The sequence below is a fragment of the Gasterosteus aculeatus genome, chromosome X (assembly GCF_964276395.1).
Source record: "Gasterosteus aculeatus chromosome X, fGasAcu3.hap1.1, whole genome shotgun sequence".
In the NCBI taxonomy this organism is placed as follows: Eukaryota; Metazoa; Chordata; class Actinopteri; order Perciformes; family Gasterosteidae; genus Gasterosteus; species Gasterosteus aculeatus.
In genome coordinates, this window is record NC_135698.1 from 12,997,695 (window position 1) to 13,024,429 (window position 26,735).

Genomic DNA, 26,735 nt, shown 5'->3' on the forward strand with positions numbered 1-26,735 from the left:
TCTGACAACAAACCCCAGTGATCATACGCAATTAAGAGCACTTGATCTGATTATTTCATTGCTCTGCCTCTAACCACTGAGGGGCTTTTACCGTTACCAGTTCATAAATATTGAATTTGGATTTGTGCACGCTCTGAAAAGAGCTCAGCGCTGACGGAGAGAATGCGGCTATACGAGGAGCACCTCCCTTTTCTCCGTCCACTCCTCTCCCACCCTTGCACAGAGGCAGCCCATGATGTAATGTTCCTGCTGCTGATAGAGCAACCCCCTCTCCTGCTTTTTTTTAATTTTTTATATTTCATTCCCCTCCCCTTCCGATTTTCTGCTGCTGCTGCTGCTGCTGCTCTCGCTGGTGGTGGTTGTGGCTGTGGATGCGTGCGTGCTTGCGGTGCCGGTTCAGCTGCATCTCTCGGGATCCCTGCAGAGCTTCTCCTCCTCTGTCACCAGCCGACACAGAGCCGCTCCTGCAGAGCACTGCAAGACCTTGTCCTCTGCCGATAAAAGGTAATCTTTCTAGGTCATGACAAATGGAGTGTATTGTAGAAAAGAAGAAAGAAAGGAGGAGGGAAGTAGAGAAGAGGAGAGGGAATTAGGGAGTGATAGGCAGAAGGTTTTGACTGAGTGTCCAGTCAGCTGCTGAGTGAATTGGTCTGGTCGCAGAAAGCTTCTCGTCGCCACGGAGCTGGATGCCATGGTAATTGCTCCCTGCGTGTGTGCATGTGCTGTAGTATGATGTCGGTTTCCATGGTAAAGATGACACAGATCCCATGCTGGCTCAGAGGTAATTCAGCATGTGTTGCGGAAAGCTCCAATCACATTTTGGCGTGAAGTGGTTTCTCATCTCCTGTGGATCCTTTATCAGAGATGACTTGAAGCTTTATTATTATGTTACTGTTATTTCTTTTAAATATCACAGGGATGTTCTAGTTTTTTGGTTACTGCTTACTTCTTCTGAACATACGTTTCACTTTGATTTGTCTGCTCGACAAAAACTGGGCGTGTGCAATGACATTCATGTAGCGAGATGAAGGATGCGGTGACTGTCATCTGAATGCAGATTTTCGAGTGCTACAGAAACGTAACAATGATTTACAGTGCGTTACGCGGATGCTTTACCAAACACTTTTACTTTTTCGTCATTGTCCGTCAACAGGATGCGTAGTTCTGGCAAAGGACCAGAGAGGGTTGGTTGTATACATAAAGTAGTGGATTTTTCAGGAGTTGTTTAACCTTAAATCTTGCACTGCATGAGATGCTAACTTAATATTTTATGTCTCGTCTGCCCCACATGTAGATGGCCTTATGACTAATTTAAACTCAGGATTTTCCCTGTGTTTAGTAGTTTCCACTTCCTCTTTGTCTAACGCCATTCGTTCATCTCACCGGGCCGCAGAAGTATAACATTTATCGTCTGTTGTAATCATCTAGTACAGTGGTCCCCAACCTTTTCTACCTCACAGACCGTTTTCATGTCAGACAATATTTCGCGGACCAGTCGAGAAGGTCCAACAGGGGGGGGGGGGGGGGGGGGGGGACTGCCGTGCACGGTAAGAGGACAATTGTAAACGTGAAGAAAAACGCCCGGTGACGCGTGGGGAATCTGTCAGAGGGACGAGCGCATATAATTAGGAAAAAATCCGGTCAATTTTCAAAATAAAACATTTTTCAGAAAAAATATACCGGTACCGGTCCGCGGGCCGGTGGTTGGGGACCACTGATCTAGATGGACTAATTACTCTCCAAATCCCAATTTCATTAGGGATCTAAATGTATTCTTGAGAAGTGACCCAGCTTGGATTAAGTCAAGAGAAACCATGTGGTTCTTGGGGTCATTTTATGATTTCCCAATAGGGAAGGGGTCATGTTTACAGTAAAGGTAATTGGTTTTTGAGACTCAGCAGACGCAGCATCCCGAAGATCATTACTCTTCTGCTTTGGCTGAAAATGGGTTGTCTTGTCACAGCATGTATGGAAAGCAGATATCCCACTGTCATTTTCACTAATATACAAGGTAACATCAACACAGTGGACTGTACTGCCAATTAGCTGTGATTGTGTTTTTCTTTAAGCTCTTATCTACGATGTTGAATATGTTGTGGAATGTAAAATAACTGGAAAGCGATTCTTTTATTTTGTATTGTAAATCAATATTGTTTCGGCCTGCAACTCACAATTATTTTTTTCCGTCCTTAAGAGTCTTTAGAACATCAAAAAACTGACGCGCTTTTGCGCTTTACAATTCCTAAACGCCACGGCAACGACAGCTTCAATTTGACAAATCAAAAGTCCAAAATTTTTACATCTGAGAATATCAAACCAGACACTGGTTTTGCTTTTATTATAATTTTTACCATTCACCCACAGATTGAGCAATTAACAGCTTAAAGATATTTAGAAATTGTATATGTACTAATAGAAAACATGTTTCAGTTTCTTTCTTTTTTTTTTACTACTAATAGTTTTAGAAACAACTTGTTGTAAAAACAATTGCTTGATTAATTCAGGCTCTGTGGCACAGAGGATGACATATAGGTGTTAGTGGGGGGACCTGAGCTAGTGGAACAGTGGAAAGTTGAGCTGCTGCCATGCACATGGAGGGCCTCCTGAGGAGCATCCGAGCTGTTCTTCTTGCTCTGTTCTGTTGAATTTCAAGCCGACCTACTTGCTTTGGAGCTTTGCCATTGGCTCTGGTTTGACAAATTGTTAATCCAATAAATAGCTTGGCAGTCAAAGCCACTTTAAAACATAATTTGAAATCTCGAAAAAGATAAACAGATTATAAAAGTATCGACGCAGGAGAACTTGCCACATCCAGGGCAAGCACCTGAACGAGAGCACGGTGTGATAAGTCACACTTTACAGCATGAGGATGTTGTAGACATGTGACGGGAATTACCGGGAAGTGCAGCAACGGTTTCAGACTAGTGAGTAATAGACAATATGGTGACATGGAGAAAATGAGCATGCATGCAACAGTGTAAAGGACCAGGGGTGAGTCATGTAGTTGGTTATAAAGCTCTCACACACACTCCACAGGGATTGCTCATTGGCATCACCTCCATGCCAGAGGGCACTCATCCCACAAACCCCCTCTGCTGGAGAGCGAGCACGTGGAGTAATGCTTTGCTTGAGTCATGCCGTGAAATCACAGCTTCTTCATTTGCCCCGAACAAACAAAGCACCGGATGAACAACCTCAACATGCCACATATCAACAGCAGAGCATCTGAGAAGAGCGTGATTGATCATATGCTACGTGCATCACTCCGCAGCCAGCGTGCTGTCACACTCGATATCTCAATGAGTCACTCACCTCAATTGTAGGTCACAGTGAAGCACCACCTCAGCTGGTGCTTCGCCCGACAGCTTAGTCACCCAAATAGGGAAGATTGGAAATGTTGCTTATTTAGTTTGGTATTTGTGATTGTTCCCAGGCAATCATTAAAAACCTATGCTGTGCATCCAAACCCACCAAAAAACATTGAAAAAAAATATGTTGAAACCAAAACGCTTTGTTAAGATGTGCAAGTTGTGCAAGATTGCTTTTAAGTTGTCAAAGTGGAAAAGGGTCACGTAAAATAATGTTTTAAAGTTTTTCCCCCCGTCAGAGTCACTTGTGTTGTGTTTTGCAGTGGCCTCGTTTAGACTGAGGGTGAAAAGCAGGCCAAAAGAGAAATGTAAGCAGCGTGAGGACAAGTTGTGACTTTGGCAGCAGTTTTGCTTTGCGACTCGCCGTGAGTTTCTCTACTGGGATTTTCTTTTAATAGGTAGCACTGCACAGATGTCTGACGTGTTGCAATGTAACTACTGACAACCTGTGAGATGCTCAGCAGGGTTTTCGTTAAAAGGTGAAAAGCTTTCACTGTGTTGCACTTAGTTATCACAAGGTTATTGGTAGCCTGACCGTGGAAAATCTCTCACATTACCCTTGATAGTGTATAACTGCGAAGACAAAGGAAAGGAAGAGGGGCCATGTGAATTATACGCTTTTACCTTTGGCCACACTTTTCTTTCACTTGAATCAGAAAAAGTTGCGTTTCGACACATTGAACATTGCCGTGTTACACAACACTGCTGGTGTGAAACAAAGGTCTGTCTGATGGCACAGTCAAAGTGTGCAACCGCTGAACACAAGGGGGATAACATGAAGCTGGGCGTCAGGGGTCGGGGCCGCTCTGCTGTTTTTAGTGCTTCTGTTGCCCTTTGTGACTCGAATGGCGCGTTTCCACCGAGCGGTACGGTAGGGGTCGGGTCGGTACCCTTTTATTTGTGTCTCCACTGCCAAAAGTTGAGAATGGTACCAAAAATCTGAACCGTACCGTACCACTTTTTGGGTACCCTTCCGTTGGGGTACCTGGCACAGTTGTTTGGTACTAAAGGGTGGAGCTAGACTCACGGCAGAACGTTGATTGGTTGAAATAGTGTCGTCATTTGCGTGCGCCGCAAGGGGAACGACCACAACAGCCGGAGTTTGCTCAAACAAAGATTGTCGTCTCCTTGTGACAAACAGCCGCATATCGAGAAGCAAGAACAGGATCGGCTGTATGTCCTCCATTGTTGTTTGCGGTTAGCTTTCAGTTTTTGCGCGATCGAATGACGTCAATCTACTTCCCGTCATATACCACGCCTATCAAGTGACGTTATCACTACTTTCTGGAATACACCACGCCTATCAAGTAAGGGCACAGTTGGCGGTGGAAACGCTCGCCACATCATGGTTAACAGACCCGACCCGTACCGACCCGACCCGTACCGTACCGCTCGGTGGAAACGCGCCATTAGTAGCCAAGTGCTGTTATCTGGTGTGTTTGCATTTAGCTAATATGTGGAACATGGGGTCTTATCGCAGGGCTTTGATTCAGAGAGTCTTATTCATTCATATAGAATGCCCCGTCAGCACTTCTGCCACATGTGTATTTAACATCTTAAGGACAACGATCAGGCTCGCATTTTCATGTGCTCCAAATAACCATGCTTTCATTAGGGTGTTGTCTGAGTTTCTTTTATAATGTATTAATCATCTCGTGTTTAATAGATCAACATTGATTCTAAACATATTCAAGCATGTAACCCCCCCCCCCCCCCCCCCAAAAAAAACAATGACAAAATACACAAAAGAATATATTCTTAGAATAGTTTATATTTAACTGAAAACAAATGATCATAAATACTAAGAATATAAACAATTTTTTCACTGTAGAAATGACAGTATACTCAAATGTCTTCCATCCCTTTGCGTGAAAACATCATTTTCTGCAACCATTTGGGTTGTTTTGTAATTGTAACTGGTTTGTGTTGAAATCAGGGAGAATGGAGGCAATGAAAAGCGAAATTTTGAGAACAGCGAGATTAACAAGGCAACAAGCAATGAGAAGCACAGAATGTTCGACTGGACTGAGCCGTGTGCTCCTCATGCTCCACGGATTGTTTACCAAAGGTCGTCTGCATGGCGCTGGCAGGTGGTCCAAGCCAACAAGAGGCGTGTTACCAGTCCAGTAGGGGAGGGGATGTCTAACCGACATACGCTGTAAATAAGACATCCACTGGGCAGCTTTTCTGTGGCAATGTGCGTCTCAGATCACCGCAAGGAATCTGAACTCTGCTCAGATTCACAGAGCCGACATTCAGAATCCCAACACCTCAAGCTTGGCATCGCGTCTTCCTCTTTAGCAGTTGCCTGCAGTGTATAATTAGCATACGCTATTTCAGACACCGGCTTCCCCGTCTCAACACCCATCTGTCTTACACCTTTGTATACTTACCCTGGAAATATTTTTGGTTAATTTGGTGTCACTTCACTTTTAACAAGACTCTTTTAACTCTGAGGTGTAAATTCACTTGCGCGTCACCATCTTGCACGTCTTCTTTCGATGGCGTTAGAATACATGTTCAACATTGAATAACACGTTTCAGATAGTTTTTGTAATATCAAGGCATAAAAAGCAAACACATTCAAGCTTTTTTGTAAATGACACCTAAGAGGCGTTTGTGGTTAAATTTGAGCTGAATGTTCCATTTACAGTTAATAAAACTGGGACTGGCTCATGTTATCAACTCATTCATTTTTAATTCTAGAGTTACAGTTCTGGTCTGGATCTCGGCAGATTTTAAGTTTTACTACTTTACACAGATGTTTACTGATATTCAACGCACATGAAAAAGTGGCTAATTGAGTGTAATTTGGGACAATCAGATTTCCTTTCTTCTGGTTGATTGGAGTTACTGGTAATTACAATAATTAAAGTCAGTCTTTATATGGATGCAGGCAGCTGGCTGAGAGGTAAACATCTGCATGGTCTACATCTGAGGGAATCAACTCACATTAGAGCTAGAACTTTGATTAGGACTTTGTCTCATTTATAAATCATGCTATGTTGCATCAATACTTTTCTTATGTAACCTTAAATGACGCTTTCGCAATATGTGGCAAGGATTACCTAAGAGTGGAAGATCAGCAGTCTTGTGACCAAAAAATCACAAGATACATCTGAAAATTGTATATATTAATACAGCATTTTAGAACAAGTCAAAGACTGTTTAGTTTTTTTCACTTGCTCTTTATTGCCCCTCGACCATGAACCTCCCCCCCCCCCCCCCCCACCCCCCCAACAGCTTGTCTCCTGTCTCCCCTGCTTCTTAACAATATAAGTACTATTCAGTCCTTCACATTGGTGGTTAAAGTGAAAAAGGAGGGACGCACAGCCTCGACAAGACGATGAGGAGTCATCCTGCGGCTCCTTCGGGAAATGAGGTGGGAGGGGCCTCGGTGTGCGGTGGGAGGGGCTCCGGTGTGTTGGGCGGCCAGAGGCAGAGCGCAGTGCGAAGCAGCGTCAGGGAGAGTGCGGACCTGCGGATCCACAGCTGTCACCCGACAGACTGCCCTGTTTTTTGTGGATTTTCTTCTGACACTTGACGGAGGAGGGATCCCCTAAAGGGAAACCTTGCTTTGATTTCTGAGGGAAGTTTTTGTTTCTCGGCTGAGCGTAATAGAGTGTAAGTACTGTGCTTGCAGAGTGTGTTCATTAACTGAGTGCTGCCTTGGCTCCATGAATCATAGATGTGAGAACGCTGCAGTTTTGGTTACCCATTGCAAACATGGGAGGATAACCTATCATATCCCTGTTGGGGAACTATTTAAAGACCATTTATGACCAAGCCTGTGTGAGATTGGTGTAAGTTTCTCTGTTTAAAGGGAAAAGTGGGTGTGAGCGGACACAAAACAGTCCTCTGCCCTGTCCAGTAGGTCTTTATCGCAAGGTGATAGCAGGGCACGGGGGTCATTACATACCAAGCTCCTGTATATGAATGTGCGTGTGTGGGTGATCCTGTGCGTAAGAGCTCGTTTACTTTGAAAACAGGGTTATTTACCCGGCTGTGCTTATATTTTAAAGCTTGCTGGCTTGTGTGTGTGTGTGTCTCCCAGTGACTGGGAGTGGGGGGCCTCTTTCCACGGATGGAAGCTTAGGGAACAGAAGCGTGTTTTCCCAGCCTGGAAACTGTGTGTGAATCCAGAGCAGTGTGGAAAAGCTGAAGGTTGTGATAGCCGGGAGCCGGCACAGTGAGGTTTTTTTTGGGGGGGTGGGGGGTGGGGGGGTCGTGATGTGATGCTGGCAGCCACAAGACAGAAGCACCAGGTGTTATTGTGTCGAATTCTAATCTCTCACCCACACGCTGCTGGCAGCACAGTCGAGGCTATTGCCAAATTGTCAGATGTGTGTGTGGTAGTTAATGGATAAAGAGCGTTAATGGAAAAGTTTGTCAAAAGTCAATGAGGTCAATTTAAGATACTCATTTTGACACGTAATGCCTTTTGCTTGAAAAGCTCTAAGGCTCCTTCCCCGGTGTCATTAGAGTTTTACAAAGCAACTGTTTTGTGAAGTATTGTCTACTTTTTAGCTGCAGGCATAGAGTTTTACTGTTGCATATGTTATATTTAAAGATCAATTATAGTCTTGTTATAAAAAAGGTTTGCTGGGAATAATGATTTGCATTTAAATGCACTTATACTATATTGTATAATAATTCTTCTCATTCACAAACTATGAACATGCAATTCCCTTTCATCTATTCGAAGTTCCCTAAAAATAGCATCTCATGCTTATATGATTTGTTTTTATTACTGCAATGCGTTGAATTTTGCTATTAATACAACAACTCTTCAACCTCAAACATCCAAACGTATTGCCCAATTTGTGGGGAATTTCTTGTTTCAATCGGTTCTTTCAAATGAAAATAGGAAGATAGAAAGCCACCTTTAGACACAGATCCTTGTGATCAACAAACAAACAGAATTGTTCATTTAGTGAGTGGTAGTGAGATATTTTTCCACAAGTAGGAGGAATATAATCAGCCGTGCTATCTTGTTTGTGACAGAGGGCGTTTTTGTGTGTATGGAGATTTATCTGTCTGCCGTAGGAGAAAAGCCTGTCTGTGCTGACCTTGGCCTGCTGTTTTCTTTTGGTTTGATCCACAAAGAAAACAGCTGGCGGTTGCATTCTGGATACCAGCGGCCTTGACAATGAACTGCTTGTATGATGCTGTCAGGAAAGCTTTGCCTCGTTGGTAAAGCATGGTGGCCGTAATATCAAAACCCCGAATCCGGACTGCTTTAACTAAAAAATAAATCACAAAACATGCTGATAGTCACTTGCAGAAAGGCCGAGTATATCTGTGTTTTAAAGTTTAACTGGAACACTTAAACATTCCTTTGCACAGTGATAATGTATCTGATCCAGGGCTGGAGTCTGCTGAAAGGAATGCAAGCAAAAGGATGAAGGGATGCTTCTGTCGTATAAAGCACGCTCAAAGCAGTGAGCAACCTGTTGCAGATAACTACATCTGCTCAGAGGAGAAAAGACAAAGACAAAATAATTCATAATGCATCTCACTGTTTTATCACAGTTGAATTCTCGATGCTGGCCCCATATGCACAGGTTCCGTTTTGTCAGCAAATATCCCAAGGGCATTTTCTCAGCATTGGGATACTCTGATCCTTCTCCTTCATCTGTTCAAGTCAACACTACCACTGTAATTGTGTGTGTGTGTGTGTGTGTGTGTGTGTGTGTGTGTGTGTGTGTGTGTGTGTGACATTTTCTGGATTTCTTCTTTCAAATGCTGTTTTTGTTAGTTTAGATTCCAAGTGAGAATTTGTGTGACAAGAGCATAGCCCTGACTCAGAACTCATACTTGTTATTTCTCTCAATAACTTCGAGGCAGCTTTGTGTTAAGCAGGCCGCCCAAGTATCGCACATCTTTAAAGACTATACCGATGCTTGGTGCAGTAACACAACAAGAGCCACATACAAACAGCTCGTCATAAAACACACTGTAGTCTCCCCTCTGCAGAACAGACAGATACTAAATAAACGGTTGTGGGGAACCTGATTCAAAAATGATTTTGACTTTGGACTTGTGGTCCAATGATCCAAAAAGTCCTTTTAGTAGCTGTTCTGAATCTTTTCAATAATGCAGTTTCAGACGGTGCCGACTGAAATGAGTGACTGAGGGTTAATGGCTGAGGCAGAGGAGGAGTGGGCAGTGGAGTGGCCATCCACTTGTAACCTAAAGGTTAAATACAGGCCATCAGGGAGTCCTATTACTGTGCACTCACTGATGGGAACTCTGCAAACATGCATTCTGGGAGCACAGCGGGTTCCTCTGTTTATTCCCAGTCCAGCACTATGACACGCTGTGGGAAATGACTCTGGCCATGGACTGAGGCCAGTTCTTTGTTTTTGTTTCAGTGTCCCGCAAACCACCAAACCCCATATGAAACATTCACCGAATGACGTCATCTAGGGGTAAAGGGTTCCCGGATCTTGTTTTAACTGTACACAATTCTGTGAGAAGGCTTTAGGAAACAAAGTGTTTTTGCATCTCTTTCAGCGTTTGTTGTGTGATGGATCGCAAAAAATGACGTTTTAGGGTGTGTTTCCATAACATTTCAACTCACACATTATTCTTGCACGTCACCTGTTCAATAATAAAGGTCTATTTGAATCCTAGTAGCTATGTGTAAGTCTGCACCGCTGACATTGTACGTGGAGGATGCCCGTGGAGTGCCGCACACAGCAAACGTGCATCAGGTTGTTGTTAGCGGTCGGATGTGTTTTTTTGTGCTTGCTGACACAAGTACGAGAGTAGGACTGATTAATGGGATCAGCCACCAACGAGCCTTGTTTAGCAGCCCGTCCCTCCCCCACCGCTGTGATTTGATATCTCTCAGCATTCCAGCTTGTGCATTTTAATCTGCCAATGCTGCTACTGAATTTTTCAGAGATTCCTGCCGTGACTCTGCGTTCACATGTCTGTTCTTCATTTTTATATATGAACGTACGGTACATTTCTTTACTAACAATTAGGTTTCAGTGAGATATTTGAGGCCCATTACTCTCAGGACCTTGGACACAAATAGTGTTGGGTGAGTCACATGCTTCTCAGTCAGACATCTTTGCTGAAAGTTCTGAAAGAGAAACGTCTCGAGGAAGACGACAGGTGGGTGGAGTGATTTCAAGTTATTTCTAGATCCATAAAGGGTACACGGGAAGGGGGAGGGGTAGTGTGAGTTTGCACCTTTCATCCCTTCAGTTGTTCCTTTACTGATCTGGAAGGATGCAATGTAACCTGCCCTCCGCTGTTTTGTGCCTGCTGTCCCCCCTTGTTGATTTATCACAGAGTTGGAATGCTAAACACTTCATCGCCGCAAAGTCTCTGTCAGATCGGACCTTTTTGGGGCAGAACTGGGAAAATCTGACTTTAGTTTAGATGTTTAGTGTCTATGTTACACTTAGGGTTAGGCAGGTTAGGCACGAGTATTTTGAATGATGTCTATGTTTGACTGCTCATTAAATAATTCAACTTCAACTCTCGCTGTCACGACAGTTCCCCAGAGATGTGTAGCATGAAACTCGAATAAGACAAAGAGGTATAAAATTTTAAGATGAAAACTGAAGACTCCAAGACTGGACAACGGCAAAGTAACAACCTTTTCTCACTAGGCAGCTACACCCTAAGGAAACTCATTTATCTTACTCAGAATGGGACCATAAGTTACCAGACGAACATCATGCTGTATTAAAGAAGACTGCAAACTAGTCATTGAAAAACCGTAAACTCACAGTTTGACTTAAAAATCATGTAATTTTCTCATGCTTGCAACAAGTTGCCCCCTGATGGCTATTTGACAGAATGCACGTCGAGGGCACTTGCACACATGGCTTTGCAGAGCAGGAGGGGGTCTTAATCGCTTTTGCTTCCTTGTCGGCACTTTGCAGATCAGCCCTCAATGTCACTACGCTTTCCTAACATGATACTCGCTGTCACTCGATGCGTTGAACAAATAGTGCCATCCGAATCAAATACTCGATTACTCATGCCCCTCCCAATTTGAGGATACTTTTTGTGAAGTTTCCCTGTTGAAATCTTGTTCAGATGGATCTTTGACACAGTAACATAATCTCTTTCTCATTGATGCATTACACTTCTAGTCCGAGAGATAGAAATAGAGATAGAGGAAGGGGGTTAAATGTAACGGAGACAGCAGGATAGCGGACTAAAAGCTTCCTGTGGCAGTACAGAGTGTAAGCCAGACGTGGCAGACAGGCTGGCAGGGCAGATGTTTTAGGGGAGAGGCACAGTAGATAGCACAGTGTGAATAATTCATTACATGGGATTGAAGATGTTATATATTAAGACACAGCACACAAGCCGTCTTATGGCCTCTTTCAGCACTTTTTGTGCAGCGTGAGTGGCTGCAGGGCTCCGATCCCCCTGCATCTCCGCTTTCTTTCTGGCAGTTGTCCTGCCGAGTCTGGGCAGGCGAGGAGACCGTTATAGATGTGCGGCTCCTGGTCTAGCGAGGCCTCGAGACATCTGGAGGGGATGAAGCCGTTCAGCATGCAGGTGCCGTTTAAGCTCACAGGAACTAACCCTGACGGTGCTACTCTCCGCTATATCACTTCTGCTGTGCACACTGGTTTACTGGTTGACAGAATATGTTTTACATTGTCCGTCTCTATTATGACAGGGAGCAAGTTCCGGATATGAAATAATGGTCTGTCTTTTTTTCAGTTTTTTAACTTCACAATACTATATGAAGTTTTACTTTGTGCTATAAAAATGTATTAACATCTGCTAACAGTCTGTATTCTAGTGTCTGTCCTCTTTTTTTCTTATGTTTAGTTACGATGCAGGCGAAATGAGTTTGATTTGATCTGTCCCCCGCTCAAGGGTCACTTTATAAATAATGTCATGTTTCACTTGCCCCAGAGTAAAGTCAGAGGGCAGAAGGAACTTCAGTGCAGCCTTTTGGGTTTGTGGAAATCAAGTGAGGAAAGATGAAAAAGGGTTAGAGGTTTACCAACATGACTAGAATGTTTACACATAAACATTTAATCTTAGACATTTTTATAGAGAAAATTGAACTTTCGCCTGTGTTAACACATAATTTGTCCAAACCCTTTTTTCTTTTTCTTTTTAACTAAATCTAAAAGTCAAAAATAATATGTTTTATCATCAAATCAATTGTATTTTAGTACGTTTTGTCCATCTGGTGGCAACATCATTAACCGTTTGTTACCCAAGTAGTTGAAGATGTCGGAGGAGACGTCACATGCTCTGAAATCTCAGCATTCGTGTACCGGATCATTTCTTCTCCATCTTTCCATGACATCAGCTCCATCTGCACGCATCCAGCTATGTGGACCTGGGCGCTGTGTGGACGTGTCAGGAGATTGTATCTCAGTATCACATGAGTGCATGAACTTTGAGGTTCCCTTTTAAGTCATAAACACCGTTCCAGCTTTAAAACTCTTAGCCGAGAATTTGGCACAAAAAATATTTTATTTTACTTGACTTCCCTTGGATGAACCACTTCATCCCATGTGAACAGCGAAAGGAAATGATGCAATATATTATATCTGCCTGTATACCTGTAATCAAGCCCACTGAACGCTGTAATCTGGTTGCTAATCCTTTTATTATGCTTCTCTGGTTAAGTAGAACACTCGGCGGGCTAAAGATTCATCAATATGAGCCCCAGAAAGTTGCTGTGTAGTGTGATTAAATAACAAAAATCAAAAAGATCAATTCAAGTTAGATATAAAGTGTGCAATGCTTGAGATAGTTGCCCTTGACAGCTGCATTAGCATTGTCTAAAGGGTCGTACTCTTGAGTGACAAGAGCCCGCCCCCCGGCCGTATGGGGCGGCAGATAGGTCAAAGCTGGTCGTCTTGGATGTTGGACGTCAATGATTGGAATCTACCCCAAATATCTGTGAGCTAAAGATTCACAAAATGGCTTGAATGGCTGGGATGCCAAGGCCTAAGTGACTCCTCGGGACTTTGAGTGAGGAATGTGCAGCTCACTATTGATCTTTACTATGTGAGGTCACTGCATGTGGGGGGGCGGCCGGCCCACTATGAGACCCCACATTAAGGCGACGCACTACCCCCACAAAGGTATGGTTTATCTGCCTTATAATGAGGACAAAGGAACAGGATTTGTGCTACATCAGCTATGAGGCACTATTGAGGATTATACAAAGAGATGAGCAGCAGATACAACAGGTATAAGAAAGCTGATTTACTTCTTATATTAGTTTTTTATTATGTCTTATGTCGTATTAGATTTAGCGAGTACCAGACAGTCTTGATCAGATTTTGGATTTCTTTTTTTTTTTTGATGTTGTTGAAAAACACTACACTACAACACCATGTGAATCCATTAAAATACGTCTTCTCAGCATAATGTAAGCGAGACTGGCTTCAGTGGCATGTTGAGAGAAGTGAATAAATATGCAGATAGTCAAACCAAGTTAGAAACATATCTGATACTATTTGTCAACATTAAAAAGTTGAGTGCAGATTTCACTTTTCTCCTTGTTGAATGACAATGTTGATGAAAATGACTTTGACCACAACTGGATTAGCCTTGAAACGGTTCTCACAGGTGTCATTTGAATTAGGCTGTACACAAAAGGGATTGAAGAGGGGACATGATTATATCTGCTGGGATGAACACACTGCTGCACTAATGAATCCCTGCTTTTGATTTTCAAAAGGGTCAAACGACATGACAGCTGTTTGGGAATCACACCGGCCTTTAAATGAACAGTATCGAGTTTCAGTTGCACATAACACCTTGTTTGAAACGCGATTGGTTGCCTCCAGAGTTTGCAGCTATCCAGCGTAAAGACGAACAGTACTACTAGTCGTGTCTGATGAGGATGTTCCTGTCCCTGCTTCTACAGCTACGGAGACCACACCTGGGTCTTTGGGAACCGGCTGATGCGAGTGCTTGATTAATAAGCTGGCTCAGTGTGTGGATTCCAGTGTGGGCTCATTCTTCTGTGACTAAGGCAATGTCAGGCTTGACTTAAACACCAATTTCCTAATTCTGTAAAACTAAATATAAAGCATACCTATAAATATTTGGACAGATGTCTGGTATTTGTATCTGGAGGGTCAAGGGTGATATTTTTCACTGAGGGGTCCCTCTTTTGTTGGTTGCACCCATGAGGACCCAAGGACGAAGACCCACACTCATCTACCTTCCTTGTGATGCTTGAAATTAAATTTGCAAGTCTTTTATTAGGTCTTTTGTTAGATCTCAAGGATAGACTTAACAAGTCTTATTTATTTACATGGCTCCACTAAACACCTCTGCAGTCAGACTCGTGACACCTTGAACATCGAGTCACCCAACAGTCCCAACTCTATATTTACGATGTCCTTCATAAGCTCCCAAAAACTCCCTCCCGTTGTATTTGAGTGGGGTCTGTGGTTCGCGTCGTTGATTGGCATGTACAGGGAGGCAGATCTTCCCTGAGCCTTTATCGGTCCCACGCAGTGATGGATGTGTACAGCTCTTTGCCCCAATGGCCTCCAGCCTGAGCTGCATAAGCCTCTAAGCTACTGGAATGCTTACCGCGTCTTGCTGCGGACTTCGAGGGAGAACGGCCACGCCGCTTTGTTTACGGCCGTCCGTGAATGCGGCATCAGCCTCATCAATTTGAAGCAGGATAAATATTTCAATGCACTGCTGTTGGTGATTGACTGGTGCATCATTTACATGGACCCGAATACTATTGGTGCACATTATCTTTTAGACAAGTCAACTGAAAAAAAACAAGTGGAATGTCACAGTATTTGTGATGTGAAATATGTTGAATTCAAAGATTGCTTGGCATTTCAGAAATGTTGGCTTGTATTCTTGTATTTTTAAATGATTATTATTTGTCACGTCTTTATCTATTCAGTGTTTCATTTCTGGTGTATGTGTGAAATACTGTCCGGATCTATTAAACGCTATAGATGTTGGTTTGCAAAATGAAAATTAATGTCACAATAATTGTATAATGAATTTATTGTTTTAGATATGGAGTATTTATCACACATTGCCATAAAATAGTATTCAATTGAACATCTGCATACCATAGCTGTGTATCACAGACGTATCTACTCTAACAAATGAAGATAATGAAGGTAAACAAGAACAAGCGAGATAACGTACCTTCAGGTTGATGCCGTGTTATCAGCACTTGCTCTGTCAGGGTCAATATTTCACTCCAGTGAGAATTTTATGGCAAACAAGTGGAGGCATTTTGAATGGGAGTGAGTGTTTCAACAGGCCTGACCTACTTAAAGCAGCCAGAGCAGAAACAGCTACTCATGCGTGTCTGTCAGACGGCAGGACACCTCATGAAAAAACATAGGCCCTCCATCTTAAACAGGATGTTACTGTATTTTATACACTACATTAAGCAATTTAACTATGTATTTACACGTCTTTCGTAGAATATTTTGGTTTACTCCACTTGACTGCATATGATCACGCGTTCACTGGCTGGTCCAAACTAGTTCACAGCCTACAATGAAGTGACTTCTGTACATGACACCTCTGTTTCAAGCATAATGCTCATGGAAAGAGCCTCTCTTAAGGCATTTGCTCCATGTGTGTAATGGAAAAACGGTTAAATACTGTAATTGCATTGCAAGAGATTCATGTGTATATCTCAGCCCCGCCATGTAGTTAATTAGTTGTAGCAGAAGATTTTGACATAGGAAAGCCCACAAAAATGTCCTCCTGATCCAAACACTGCCGCATAGATACATGCGGAGCCGCTTAATTTTTAAGTTCGCTCATGAGGATGCGGTGGTGAGAGCCGAGACACTCTGCTCCGCTCGGCAGGATGATTTGGATTTTCCAGCAGTAGCTGAGATTGAAAATGTGACCTGTATCAATTTGTAGGAAGTGTCAGATCATCACCTGGTGGTGCAACGTTGAGATTTAATTTGACATGTACTTGGATGGGGAATTAAATATTTAGGTAAAGTGAGGCACACAATTTATTCATTAAAGACTGGTAAACCCAAAGCCAAGGTATTGGAATCGGGGCTCAAACATTTGGGTTATTGCCTCTCTAACATTTAGTAACCTAGTAAGAAGTGTAAGGAGTTTTTGAGGAAGAACTTAAAGATGAAGCCAAAACTTCTTCAACTTTGTTAACAGTGAAATGTTGTCTAATTTAAATTGACAGCTAATCCAAGCTGCTGGCACAGCTGCAGTATAGCTCCCTTTTGCCAATCTAACAAAGGTCAAGATGTATTATCTATCCGAACAGTTTGTTATAAGTTCAACTATTTTCGAAGCGTCAGGAATCCTGTAAAGGGTCAACGGACTGAGGGTCAAAATGCTACAGAGATTGATGAAGAAATGAGATGTAATGTGGATCATTCCAGTAGGTTACGGAATGCTTTCAACCCTGAATACTCTCTTAAGATGTAGGTCTTCCATTTTCTCAGCAAAAGGGTGTGACAACAGTAACACGGACTGTAGAAAAGAAATAGGCCATTTCAGCACGATCAACAGGGCAGGCGGCTTCCGAAAAGTGGATCAGCTTACACTGGATTGTTAAAAAACTGAAAAGACTGCAACGAGAGCGAAAAGTACGAAACTCTGCAAGTTTCTCATGAGTCCCTCGGTGCTTACTATGTTGAGCGGTTTATTAATGACAACACATGGATAGTTTTAAACCAGGTTTATGCCCTGTGTGATGTGTTTTGACAAGGAGATTTGTCTAGAGTGCCAAGGATTAGAGGGTACAAAGCCAAGAAAGGCCAAAGACCCTCACATAGTAGTAAAGAATTCATTGAATTTAGTATTTTCAACGTGAGATTAGTTACTCTCAGATGATTTCCATCTACATAGATGCATACAAGTACCAAAAACAATGACCTATTATTATCGTTAGAATGGAAAAAGGACTCTTTGCCCTCTCATTTGCCTCTCTGTCGTTCTTTCCCCTCTTGAGTCCTAATGCACGTTTCTGTCGCACAGCCCCTTCTGCTTGTTTTTTCACCCACTCCAGCATTGATAGTGATAGCAGGCCCGAAGACAGACCTACCCTCGCTGCAACTTTACATTTCATCAGCGAGCTGCTTCTGCCGGCTCCACATCTGTTATGGAAATTAGCGCGGAGGGGAAATGGAATGAAATAGAATATCATTTCAGTTATATTCACTTCTGGAACCGGGTTGATTTAGGCACTTGTAAAAAAGGTTTCAAAGGCAGAGGTGACGAAATACGCTCATCCGCTTTCACAGCCGCATAGTGCTCTGATCTATCGATACATTTGTAATTCCTGATAGCTTCAAATTTGGTTAGTTTTAAGGAGCAGCGCTTGTGATGAAAATCCCAACCTCTGACCGTGTGTTCCAATCCCCAAAGGAGAAGCAAGCTTGATGAATTTAACTCCCCTGAACTGTTAAGTTCAAAATGTCCCCTATCTCTGTTCAATAGTTTAATAAGATTTTAATTGGGCAATTAAAAGTCTTTGGAATAGCATATGGTCATAATTACAGCTGTACAGTTCACTCAGGGATGAATGAGCCTTTAATTACTCTTAACTCGGTCTGGGGATTGGACTTAAAATGGGTCGTGCAGGAAAAAGAGGGTCTTTTTTCAATCTTTAGTTCCCTAATCAGAAATACAGACTTCTACATTAACGTTGGAACCGGGTTGAGTTGCGCCAGCTATATTCAGGAGTCCATTACTAAGTTTGTCTATCAAGTTGTTCTGATCAGGTTGCACAATTCAGATGTAAGAAACTGTTGAGGACATTATTAATGTTTAACTTGGTTGCTAGGAAACGTATTATACCTAATCTAAAGCAATACACTATGTAAACAGAACACGGTTTCACGAATACATCTATGTTTCAAGATTAGTAATATTCATGATGATGACATCACTTTGACGCATAGATGAGGCAGAAGTGCTGTAATGTCTTACTCACAGATTGGTATCTAGATCTGAATGAGTAACCTGAGAGGACAGTAGGACAGGTGCAGAACTGTGTCAACACCGTATTCCCACATCGGTCACCTGCCACATCTGCCAGCCTGTGCATACGTGTGGGCACGTTACTCCCTTAAAGGCTCTCCTGATAGACCATGTCCTCCACATCTCACATCTGCTCCTTCACTAAGCCGAGAGCCCTTCAGCAGCCCGGAGGAGAAGTGCTGATCACATGTTGAAGGCCACATCTGGGAGCGCGGGTCCTGGGTTGTCTGAGGGGTGTGACGTTAGTGGCCAGCGTGCGTGTGTGTGTCAGTACAGGTGGCTTCCTGGGATGGCAGGCATGCCAAGAGGTCGTATTTATCCGTCAACACTATTCCAGTCAACAGGCTGTGTGTGGAATCCAGGCAGCCATGACCCTCCTGCTCTACTCGGATGGCAAATGCTAATGTTGGTGCCACCTGTTTCAGCAGTATACGCGCTGCTGCTATTAATAAGACTCACAGGGTCTTATAAGTAGTGCTGCCATTGGACAGTCTCTGTCATTCAGCGCTATGGTGATATATTCTGTATACCAGGAACTTTTTACAGGAAAGGACCTGCTGGGAATCTCCTTGTTTGGTTAAATTTAAAACATGTCTATGTCTGCAATAGTGTATTCTGGAATATGATAACTTCTAACTTACTGAGAAATACTGAATTTCCCCTGGCATTGCAGCTATCATGTAAGCTTTCAGTTTCATTTAGTTAAAGTTGCCTATGCATCGGAGTTTTATTCATATTACAACCATATGTGATAATGTTTTAGTCGTTTTGTGGTGTGTAACTCTCTCCCTGTTCCCAGCAGGGCCTCTCATTGCTTCATTGAATGTTCTCCTCCCTCCCCCCTCCTCTTCAGATAAATATTTTCACTTCACGGTCTCTCAGAAATATTGTTTATGCGGGCGATGGGCTAATGAGCAAATGTCCTGTCGGTCAGAAAGGAGCACGTTTTGTCTCATTTACTTTATATTGTTCACTTACTGTGCTGTTCTGATCATTCAGGTGAGGGGAGCCCAGATTTGATGACATTGCCGATAAATTCTTCAATCATGACCATGTGCATATGCTTTGCGAGCAGTGTTGAGCTCCTGTTGAACTTTATTTGCCCCGGGTTTCGCCTCTGCAGCCACATGCAGGCTGCCCCATCCCGCTGATTCATGGAACTGGTTAGTTTGGTCTCAGCTTTAAGGGAAACTCCGTTAACCTTCCCCAGAACTCGATTGCGTTTTTGGGGAGGAGACTTATGACATATCTGTCTTGACTTGAAGATCAAGATAAGGTGTATTTTTGTAACTTGACTGTAAAGTCACCAGTGAGCATCCATCAAAGATAAAGGTCCTGTGAAATTAATTGGTATTAAATGACTAAAACCAAACCTGAGTCTATGATTCAAGCCTCAGTGTTTCATTATCTGCGCTCGGTAGGTTTGACATACGCAGTGATTATGTCAAAATGATCTGATGAGTCCGATATGTTGCTGGAAGGGACGTAGAAAGAAAGGAAGAGGAGACAAATAGATGGGAGAGCATCGTCCATAGAGCACACTATCACATCTGTGTTGGGAGTGAAAGGGATGATTCAGTTTACGCATCATGCAGGAGAGAGCGGTGAAGAGCAGAGTTGCATATAGATTTTGTGGCTGTCAGAGGGGCCCTTGTTCTCCCACCACCTACCCCGATTCAGCTTGATGCATGCGGGCCTCTTTTTCTAACTGTCACACAAACCAAGAATTAATGTTGGCTTCACAAAGCCGCGTCTCATTTTGAATCGCTCCCCACAAAGGACGCTAATGACGCTCGTGGCCACCCTCCTTGTCGGTTGCTTGTTACAGTCGGCCTGGCGGCGAGGGGGCCATTGTCCACAAAAACGTGTTTCAAAAGCCGAGGCTCGTAAACTCGTCTGCTTTTGTAGTCGTGACCATGAAGACTCACATTCCAGCTGCTCTGTAAACTCTTTATTGTCCAGACTTGATCATATTTCGTATTATAAGTTTTGGACTGCTTACCAGTGGTAATAGAAACGATGAATTTGAATCTATTTGAACTCTGATTGACGTGTACAAACGACTTAACCCAAAAGAACAAGACGCACTTTGTCTTTAGCTCCACTAAGTGTTATTCAACCTTTTGCAGACTACAATGATGGAGCCCCGTCTCTGCTGTAGAAATAACCCTCTTTCTGTCTTGTTCTCTGGCCTTTATACGTCCTGCTCCTGCAAATGCCATCTTTCCTGCTAAGAGTGGGAGATGTCTACGTTTGTAACAAGAGTCGGACTGCTTATTGACGGGAGTCGGGAGCCCCTGTGATAGAAACCGGGAAAAGCTTCACTCACTACCTTTCGCTATATTGATTGCCATAAGCCGCGTGAAACTGAATCTCCTGTTGGCTGCATTTAATGAGGAGCTCCCTCTGGCAGTTGTAATGGAGTGATTGCAGCTGTAACAGAGATGTCGGTATTGAATTCTCCTCCACGTCTACCTGGGCTCATTTAATCAGCATTATAGGTACGGTAGTTGTCTCGCGGCTTTGTTCTGATCTTTTCTTAAGAATTTCTTTTGAAGCTGTGGATAAAGGGGTTCGCCAGTGACAACCTATTCAGGGTGGGCGAAAAAAGTAAGTCGGCGGGGATTTATTTGAGGAAAAAAAACTGAATTGCTGGCCTATGGAAATATTTAACCTATTTATTTTTTCTTTGGACGCCTTTATATTCAGGAATTCCGATTTCCTAAAGCCCTGTAGGACCTGTGGGTGTCAAACATTTTGCAGCATCAAGGGTTATTTTGCACAAACACTGTATCACCACTCACTAATTAAAACGCGGTTCAACCGAGGAAAAGTGTGAGACAGAAACTCCTCTATTACCTGCGCTGTATTGGGTGTCGCGGGTACGTGCAGTTCTTAGAAGGAGATTTGGATACGGTTGCTTTGACAGAAACCGACACTACAATATCAGACCAGCTGACCTGAGCCTGGTGAAAGCTCATTCGTGTGATGTATCCTATTCTGCCCTTTTACAATTAAACTGTTGAATTCAATATGGCATTTTGGATTGAGAAAAGAGAAAGACATATTGCTGTACAGAAAGGTGCTCAAATTGTACCTTTATGAGGAACTGGAGCTGCAACCAATGATATTTCTCTTTATTAATCATACGTACAATTTGTTTATTGCACAAATTGCAAATTTTAAAGATAATTTACAATTGACCCCTATGAACCCTAAAATGCTAATTTCTATGTTTTCACTCAATTCTTCACAGATCTCATCAGAGACCCGGCAGTGCCGCGTTTGCATGGAGGCTGACCGGTGGAGACGTGGTGTCTTGTACTGAGCTCTCAGATCTTCATTCCAGACCAGCATCCTCCTCTGCAGGCCTCAAGGAGTCCCCCCCCCCCCTTCACCACAGTGCACAAGGAGCCTCGAGCGGCGCAAAGGAAGAGAGAGGCATAGAAAATAAACACAGCTTTAAAAAGACGCTCCCTATGAATTCCCCAAAAACCTGAAAGGCAAACACAAGTTGGCAGGAGGTCCGAAGGAGGTTTGAGGACAATGGGTATGGCTTGGCTCTACCTCCCAGCCTACACTGTCTTCCTCGTTGGCTGCTTTCACGCGGCTGCCACGGAAAGCGATGTCACTCCACGCCTCACCTTCTCCTACAGTAAGTTTTTATTTAACTTCTTGACAGTTGAATAACTAAATATTTCCTTTTTGTACTTCTATGGGGGTCTTTTTTTTCTTTTCTTTTCTTTTTTTTTCTATTTAGTCCCAAGATTTTCTGGCAGCATGAAGCTTCGGGCTTCAGTGCTTTGTGAAAGCATTTTGAATGAACAGCAGCACTTTGTAAATTCGCTTTCTCTGGGTCTGTGAAGTGATATTCTACCAATCAAATCCTGGAATCTGACAAATTGTATCTCACAGTTACAACCGTAAAAGTAAAACTATTTCACCGTCACATCCTGGCTACCGCACGGATTATGCAATCCCCAGCGGTGTCCCTGTTCATTAACTCTGTTCAGTAAAATGAAGCAAAACACTTTATATGCGTCACTAGTAAGCGCTAAAAGGATTTATACGGGTGAAATCGTGTTTGTCTACACCATAATGCTCTAAAATCCATGTAAATCCGTACTGTGAGTACCTACAGGTCAGACATAATTACCAAATGAACAGGCCTATTGTGCTGCGATTTACTGAGGGCAGACTGACATAGTCTCACGAGCACTGAGAATTATTTATCTTTTATAATGTGCATCGCTGCGGCTGGCTTGCAGGACGTCACTCCAATCTTGCTAACACATATGCGTGTCATATTTCACCTTTTAATATGAAGATATTGTTGAATAAGTCTTGTGTGCTGGATTTCTGCACAGTATGGTTGGATGAGTTTTCTTGGTAAACGGTTGCCATAGCCACCAGTGCCAAGTAGTGATTTCATCATCACTGATGCCATTATTCACTTGATGTAACATTGCACTTGAGATGACAAGTTGGACTTTGTACGAGTATTGTGCTTTGGCATCTCTATGGAACATTAAACAAAATGTTGGATTATGAGATCAATAAGGGCTTTCAATGATTGAACTGCGGTTAGTGAGTCACATCTATGCATCACGAGAGTCTTATCGTCAGGGTTGTGTTGATAGATATCTCTTACTAATCTATTATAAACACGGTTAGCGTTTTTTGATCCGGGTAAGCTTTCAAATAGGTGCCTGCCTGAGCCTGTGCCTTCCCTCACGGAGGGCCTCTATACCAACAGGTAATCCCTCTCACCTGCCACCCTCAACAAAGCCCACAGCTCTGTCCCCGGCGGAGCGTTTCACAACAACGCACCATCACTCACTCACTGAGTACTGAGCACAGCAGCTAACCAGACTAACCCCTAAGCTCAGTCACCGCCTTGTTTTTTTAATGTGATTTATGTTGCCGTAACTTTGATGAACAATCATACGTGTTTCCAGGGAGTGATTGTATCAGGTGCCTTTACATCTGCTGACTTATACAGCGAGTCCTACAAAGGATACAACGGAAAAAGTCTGATCTCCGATTCAATTATAGACGTCGTTTATTAAAATACCAGTTTTTACGGTTTTCATTTGTGACGTAAAACAAAGAACACGCTTCATCCGGCTGATAGAGATTAGCTTGGCCCGGTGGTAGAAGTTGTCTTGCTGTTTTAATGTCGGTTCTGCTAGTCTGACAACTTCCAGCCTCGCTTTGTCACATTGTGTTTTCAGTATCGAAGCAGAGCGCCGAGCTGTGGCCCTCGGGGAACATTATGCAGCAGAAAGCGTCTCCTCTGGTCATGCTTTCTGGTCCTCTCTGGATGTCAGTAAGCTTGCTCAGCTAGTGTAAGCGGGCCGCAGCTGCTTGGCTGCTTCTCATCCTGTAACACTTCTGTATATCTAGACTTCCCCATCTCTTCTTTCATGCTCCCGCTGTCCCCTGGTCCCTTCCATAATGAAGAGGGTAATCCCCCCGTGAGTAAAGAATGGGGATTTGTTCGTGTTATGGTGTGAACGCTTCTGTCGCTACGCACCTATCAGGACGGATCATGGGTTCAAGTAGAGCCTGCATCTGCTTTCCCCCCTGCTTTTGTTCCAGGCTTTGATGGGAGGCTTAGTGGGTTGGGACACTACTTAAAGGCACACCTTTAAGCTGTTTACGTTGCCTGTCTTTGCCTGTTGATCTGTTCAACCTTCTGTTAGACATCGTTAGGCGTGGCCATGCCCACAGCCACGCTGGGAGTAAATCATTTTAATTATTCAAAAGCTGACCAGTCCAATCAACCACTTTGAAGCTATTCAAAATGACAGCAGTGTTAAGTGAGATAACAGCACTTCAGCACTGGGTTGCTGCCACAGAGCTGACCAGCCGTTGTTAATGGTGTTAAACACTCTACTAGAAAGTCACAGTAACTTTAACAAGGATTTTTACTGTATATTATATTATCTTTGTTTTTAAAAACTGAATAATAATGTAGTTTAACAGAAAGTGGAAAAAATAGTTACTAGGCAGGCTGGTCTAACTCCCATGGTGTCAAAGACTCACAATGGTCAGGTGAGCCTTAATAGGTGAGCGTCTTAATACCGGCACACGGCAAACTGTGTGCAAACTGTGTGTCGTGATACTACGCATATGGCTTCTAAAGTGGCAAAGCACTAGAGAGGAAAGGACTCTGGCTCCAGCTTTAACATTACCTTCTTTTATATGTTATATATTATAAAGAATGCCATATCTTTGGGTTTTAGATCATTGATCATTTACTTCACCCGGCTTAGAGGAATGTTAAGTGATTTATTTGTATTTAAACATGCAGCAGGATGACACGATGCTGTAAAATGTAACACTCAGTAACGCACTGCTTGAGAGGTTGAGCTGTCTCCCCTCAGCAATTGTTTTCAATCCATCATAAAATGACAGATCATTGATCCTTATATTGCAGATGTCTATGACACCTGTTTTGTCTACAACCCGGACACAGATGAAAGTCAGCAGACCCCGTGAAAGCACTTTCCTTGCATGTTCATTTTCATGGTGTTCTCCTACTGTAAATACACATCATGGAGGCAGGTCAGAGTCCTGCTGTACAGTTAAAAAACATGTCATGACCTCATGTTCACTCTTCACATGAGGCCATGGTGAGTTCCTGATAAACCCGCAGCTGGTTCACACTATTGTGGTTAGTCCAGGGTCAGTTTGTGACCAATAGATTTCCATGGGAAAATAGTTCTTCATAGCTGAGGTGCAGGTTTAATAGATTTGGAGGAAGGTGTTTTTCTTTGAATGTTAAGTTTTAATATCCTTAATAAATTGCACCACCAAAGCCTAGAGCCCATTACTGCGTTGATATGTAATGCACAGGCTCTATCTCTACACTTTAGCATTTACAGGCATTTACAGTATGTGCAGCATTTACAATTTGACTTTCCAGCTTCTGTTTTCCTGAAGCTGTGTTCAAAATTGCTACTAATCTCAGCATCGGCATGGTGCAGCCGGGACTAAATCCTGCTAACAAGATGCAGTACTAAGCGTTACCATTATAAACAGCAGGCTCACAGCTTGCCTAATGCATCTCCTGGTGAATTGACCCTCTTGGCCTGTTGTCTTAATGCCTTGCAGATGCTTCAGTCTCTGTCCTTCAGCTTCCCAGGGCTATTCTCCCACACAATTACCCATTCAGCAGCAACAGCAGCTCTTAATAGCCAGTTTGGAATTACTTGGGGATAATTCAGTTAGCACTCCAGTGGGGCCTGTTTTCTGTCTTGATGTCACCAGACAATGCAGCAGTGGTGGTGGTGGGACTCTGTTGGCAGTGTGGCTTTCTGTCGCGGGGGTCAGTGCCTCCTCCCCGACGTCGTGGTCACTTATCCTCAAAGCAAGTGGACTTAAGATGAAGGTTCACCTGTTATGTCTCAAAGTAAACTTAGTAAAAGACACAAGTACATTGGCGGGATGAAGATAAAGAAAAAAAAATTTGGTTCCGGTGTCTCTCTGCTCTATACTTTTTTTTTGCAAGCTTTTTATAATGTTGAGATGTCCGAGCTCAAATGTTAATCCTCTCTCCCTTAGACAATCCAAATAAATTGACATACAGAGTATATTTTTGCCTGACCTTTGTATTTGTGAGACGGAAAAGGAAACCTGTCCTGAATGTTGGTGCAATTGAATTAAATAAGCAATATTCTTTTAATTAAGGAATTATCAAATCCGACTCTCTTCTTGTCAAAGGCTTGTTAATGACTGTTAGATTATTCCCCAATGATCTGTGGATACTTTCAAATAACGTTCTACCTTTAAGCTGTGGCCAGAGGCATTATGATTTTAGGTTTGTATCCATCCAGTGTGTTCCAGTCAATGCGGTACCTTTCTGTGGTTGTTTTGAAGATTAAATAACATTAATGATTAGTTATATTATTATATTAATAATATTGAGAATGTAGGTCATGTTTTTGGTCAGAGGACTGTAAGTGGGCATCTGACGTTCCTCAAAGATTATCCATCATGAGTCCATTGCTCACGCTCGATCACAATGCAGAGGTGGCCCTTTTGTACGGGTTATCTACAACTACAGCCAACACAGACCTACGTGAAATAAGAAGACTGTTACCAAACTCCTGGAGGTTGAGGAGCTGATACCAATTTTTAATGTATCCACATCCTGTGCGAGAAGAAGTGTGCTAGTATGCAGCCTTTATTCCAGTTCCAGGGTTGCAGTCATTTGACACTCAAACACAGTATGTTGTCGCTGTATTTTATTGTGGTCCTGCAGAAAGTAAACAAGGGATGCTGCGAGAAGCTTTGAGGCACGGGGTGAGGAGTCGATGAAGCAGCTCCCTCATCAGGGGGGGGCACTGATTGAATGGGCCTGTTATAGTTGCCCTACAATGAAAGATA

General features: G+C 43.0%; 1 protein-coding gene across 2 annotated transcripts in view; it reads left to right on the forward strand.

Annotated features, from left to right (window-relative positions):
• Nucleotides 1-349: 349 nt before the first annotated feature.
• Nucleotides 350-26,735, forward strand: part of LOC120809569 (semaphorin-4B) — a 40,118-nt gene continuing 13,732 nt past the window's right edge. The window contains exons 1-2 of one of the 2 annotated variants that reach the window (XM_040163467.2): nt 350-504; nt 21,598-21,996. In XM_040163467.2, the coding sequence (XP_040019401.1) occupies nt 21,888-21,996 (109 nt within the window). In that variant the 5' untranslated portion in view covers nt 350-504; nt 21,598-21,887. Of the gene's footprint in view, nt 505-6,795; nt 6,993-21,597; nt 21,997-26,735 lie in introns of those variants that run through there. The other variant, XM_040163465.2, reaches the window with a different exon arrangement.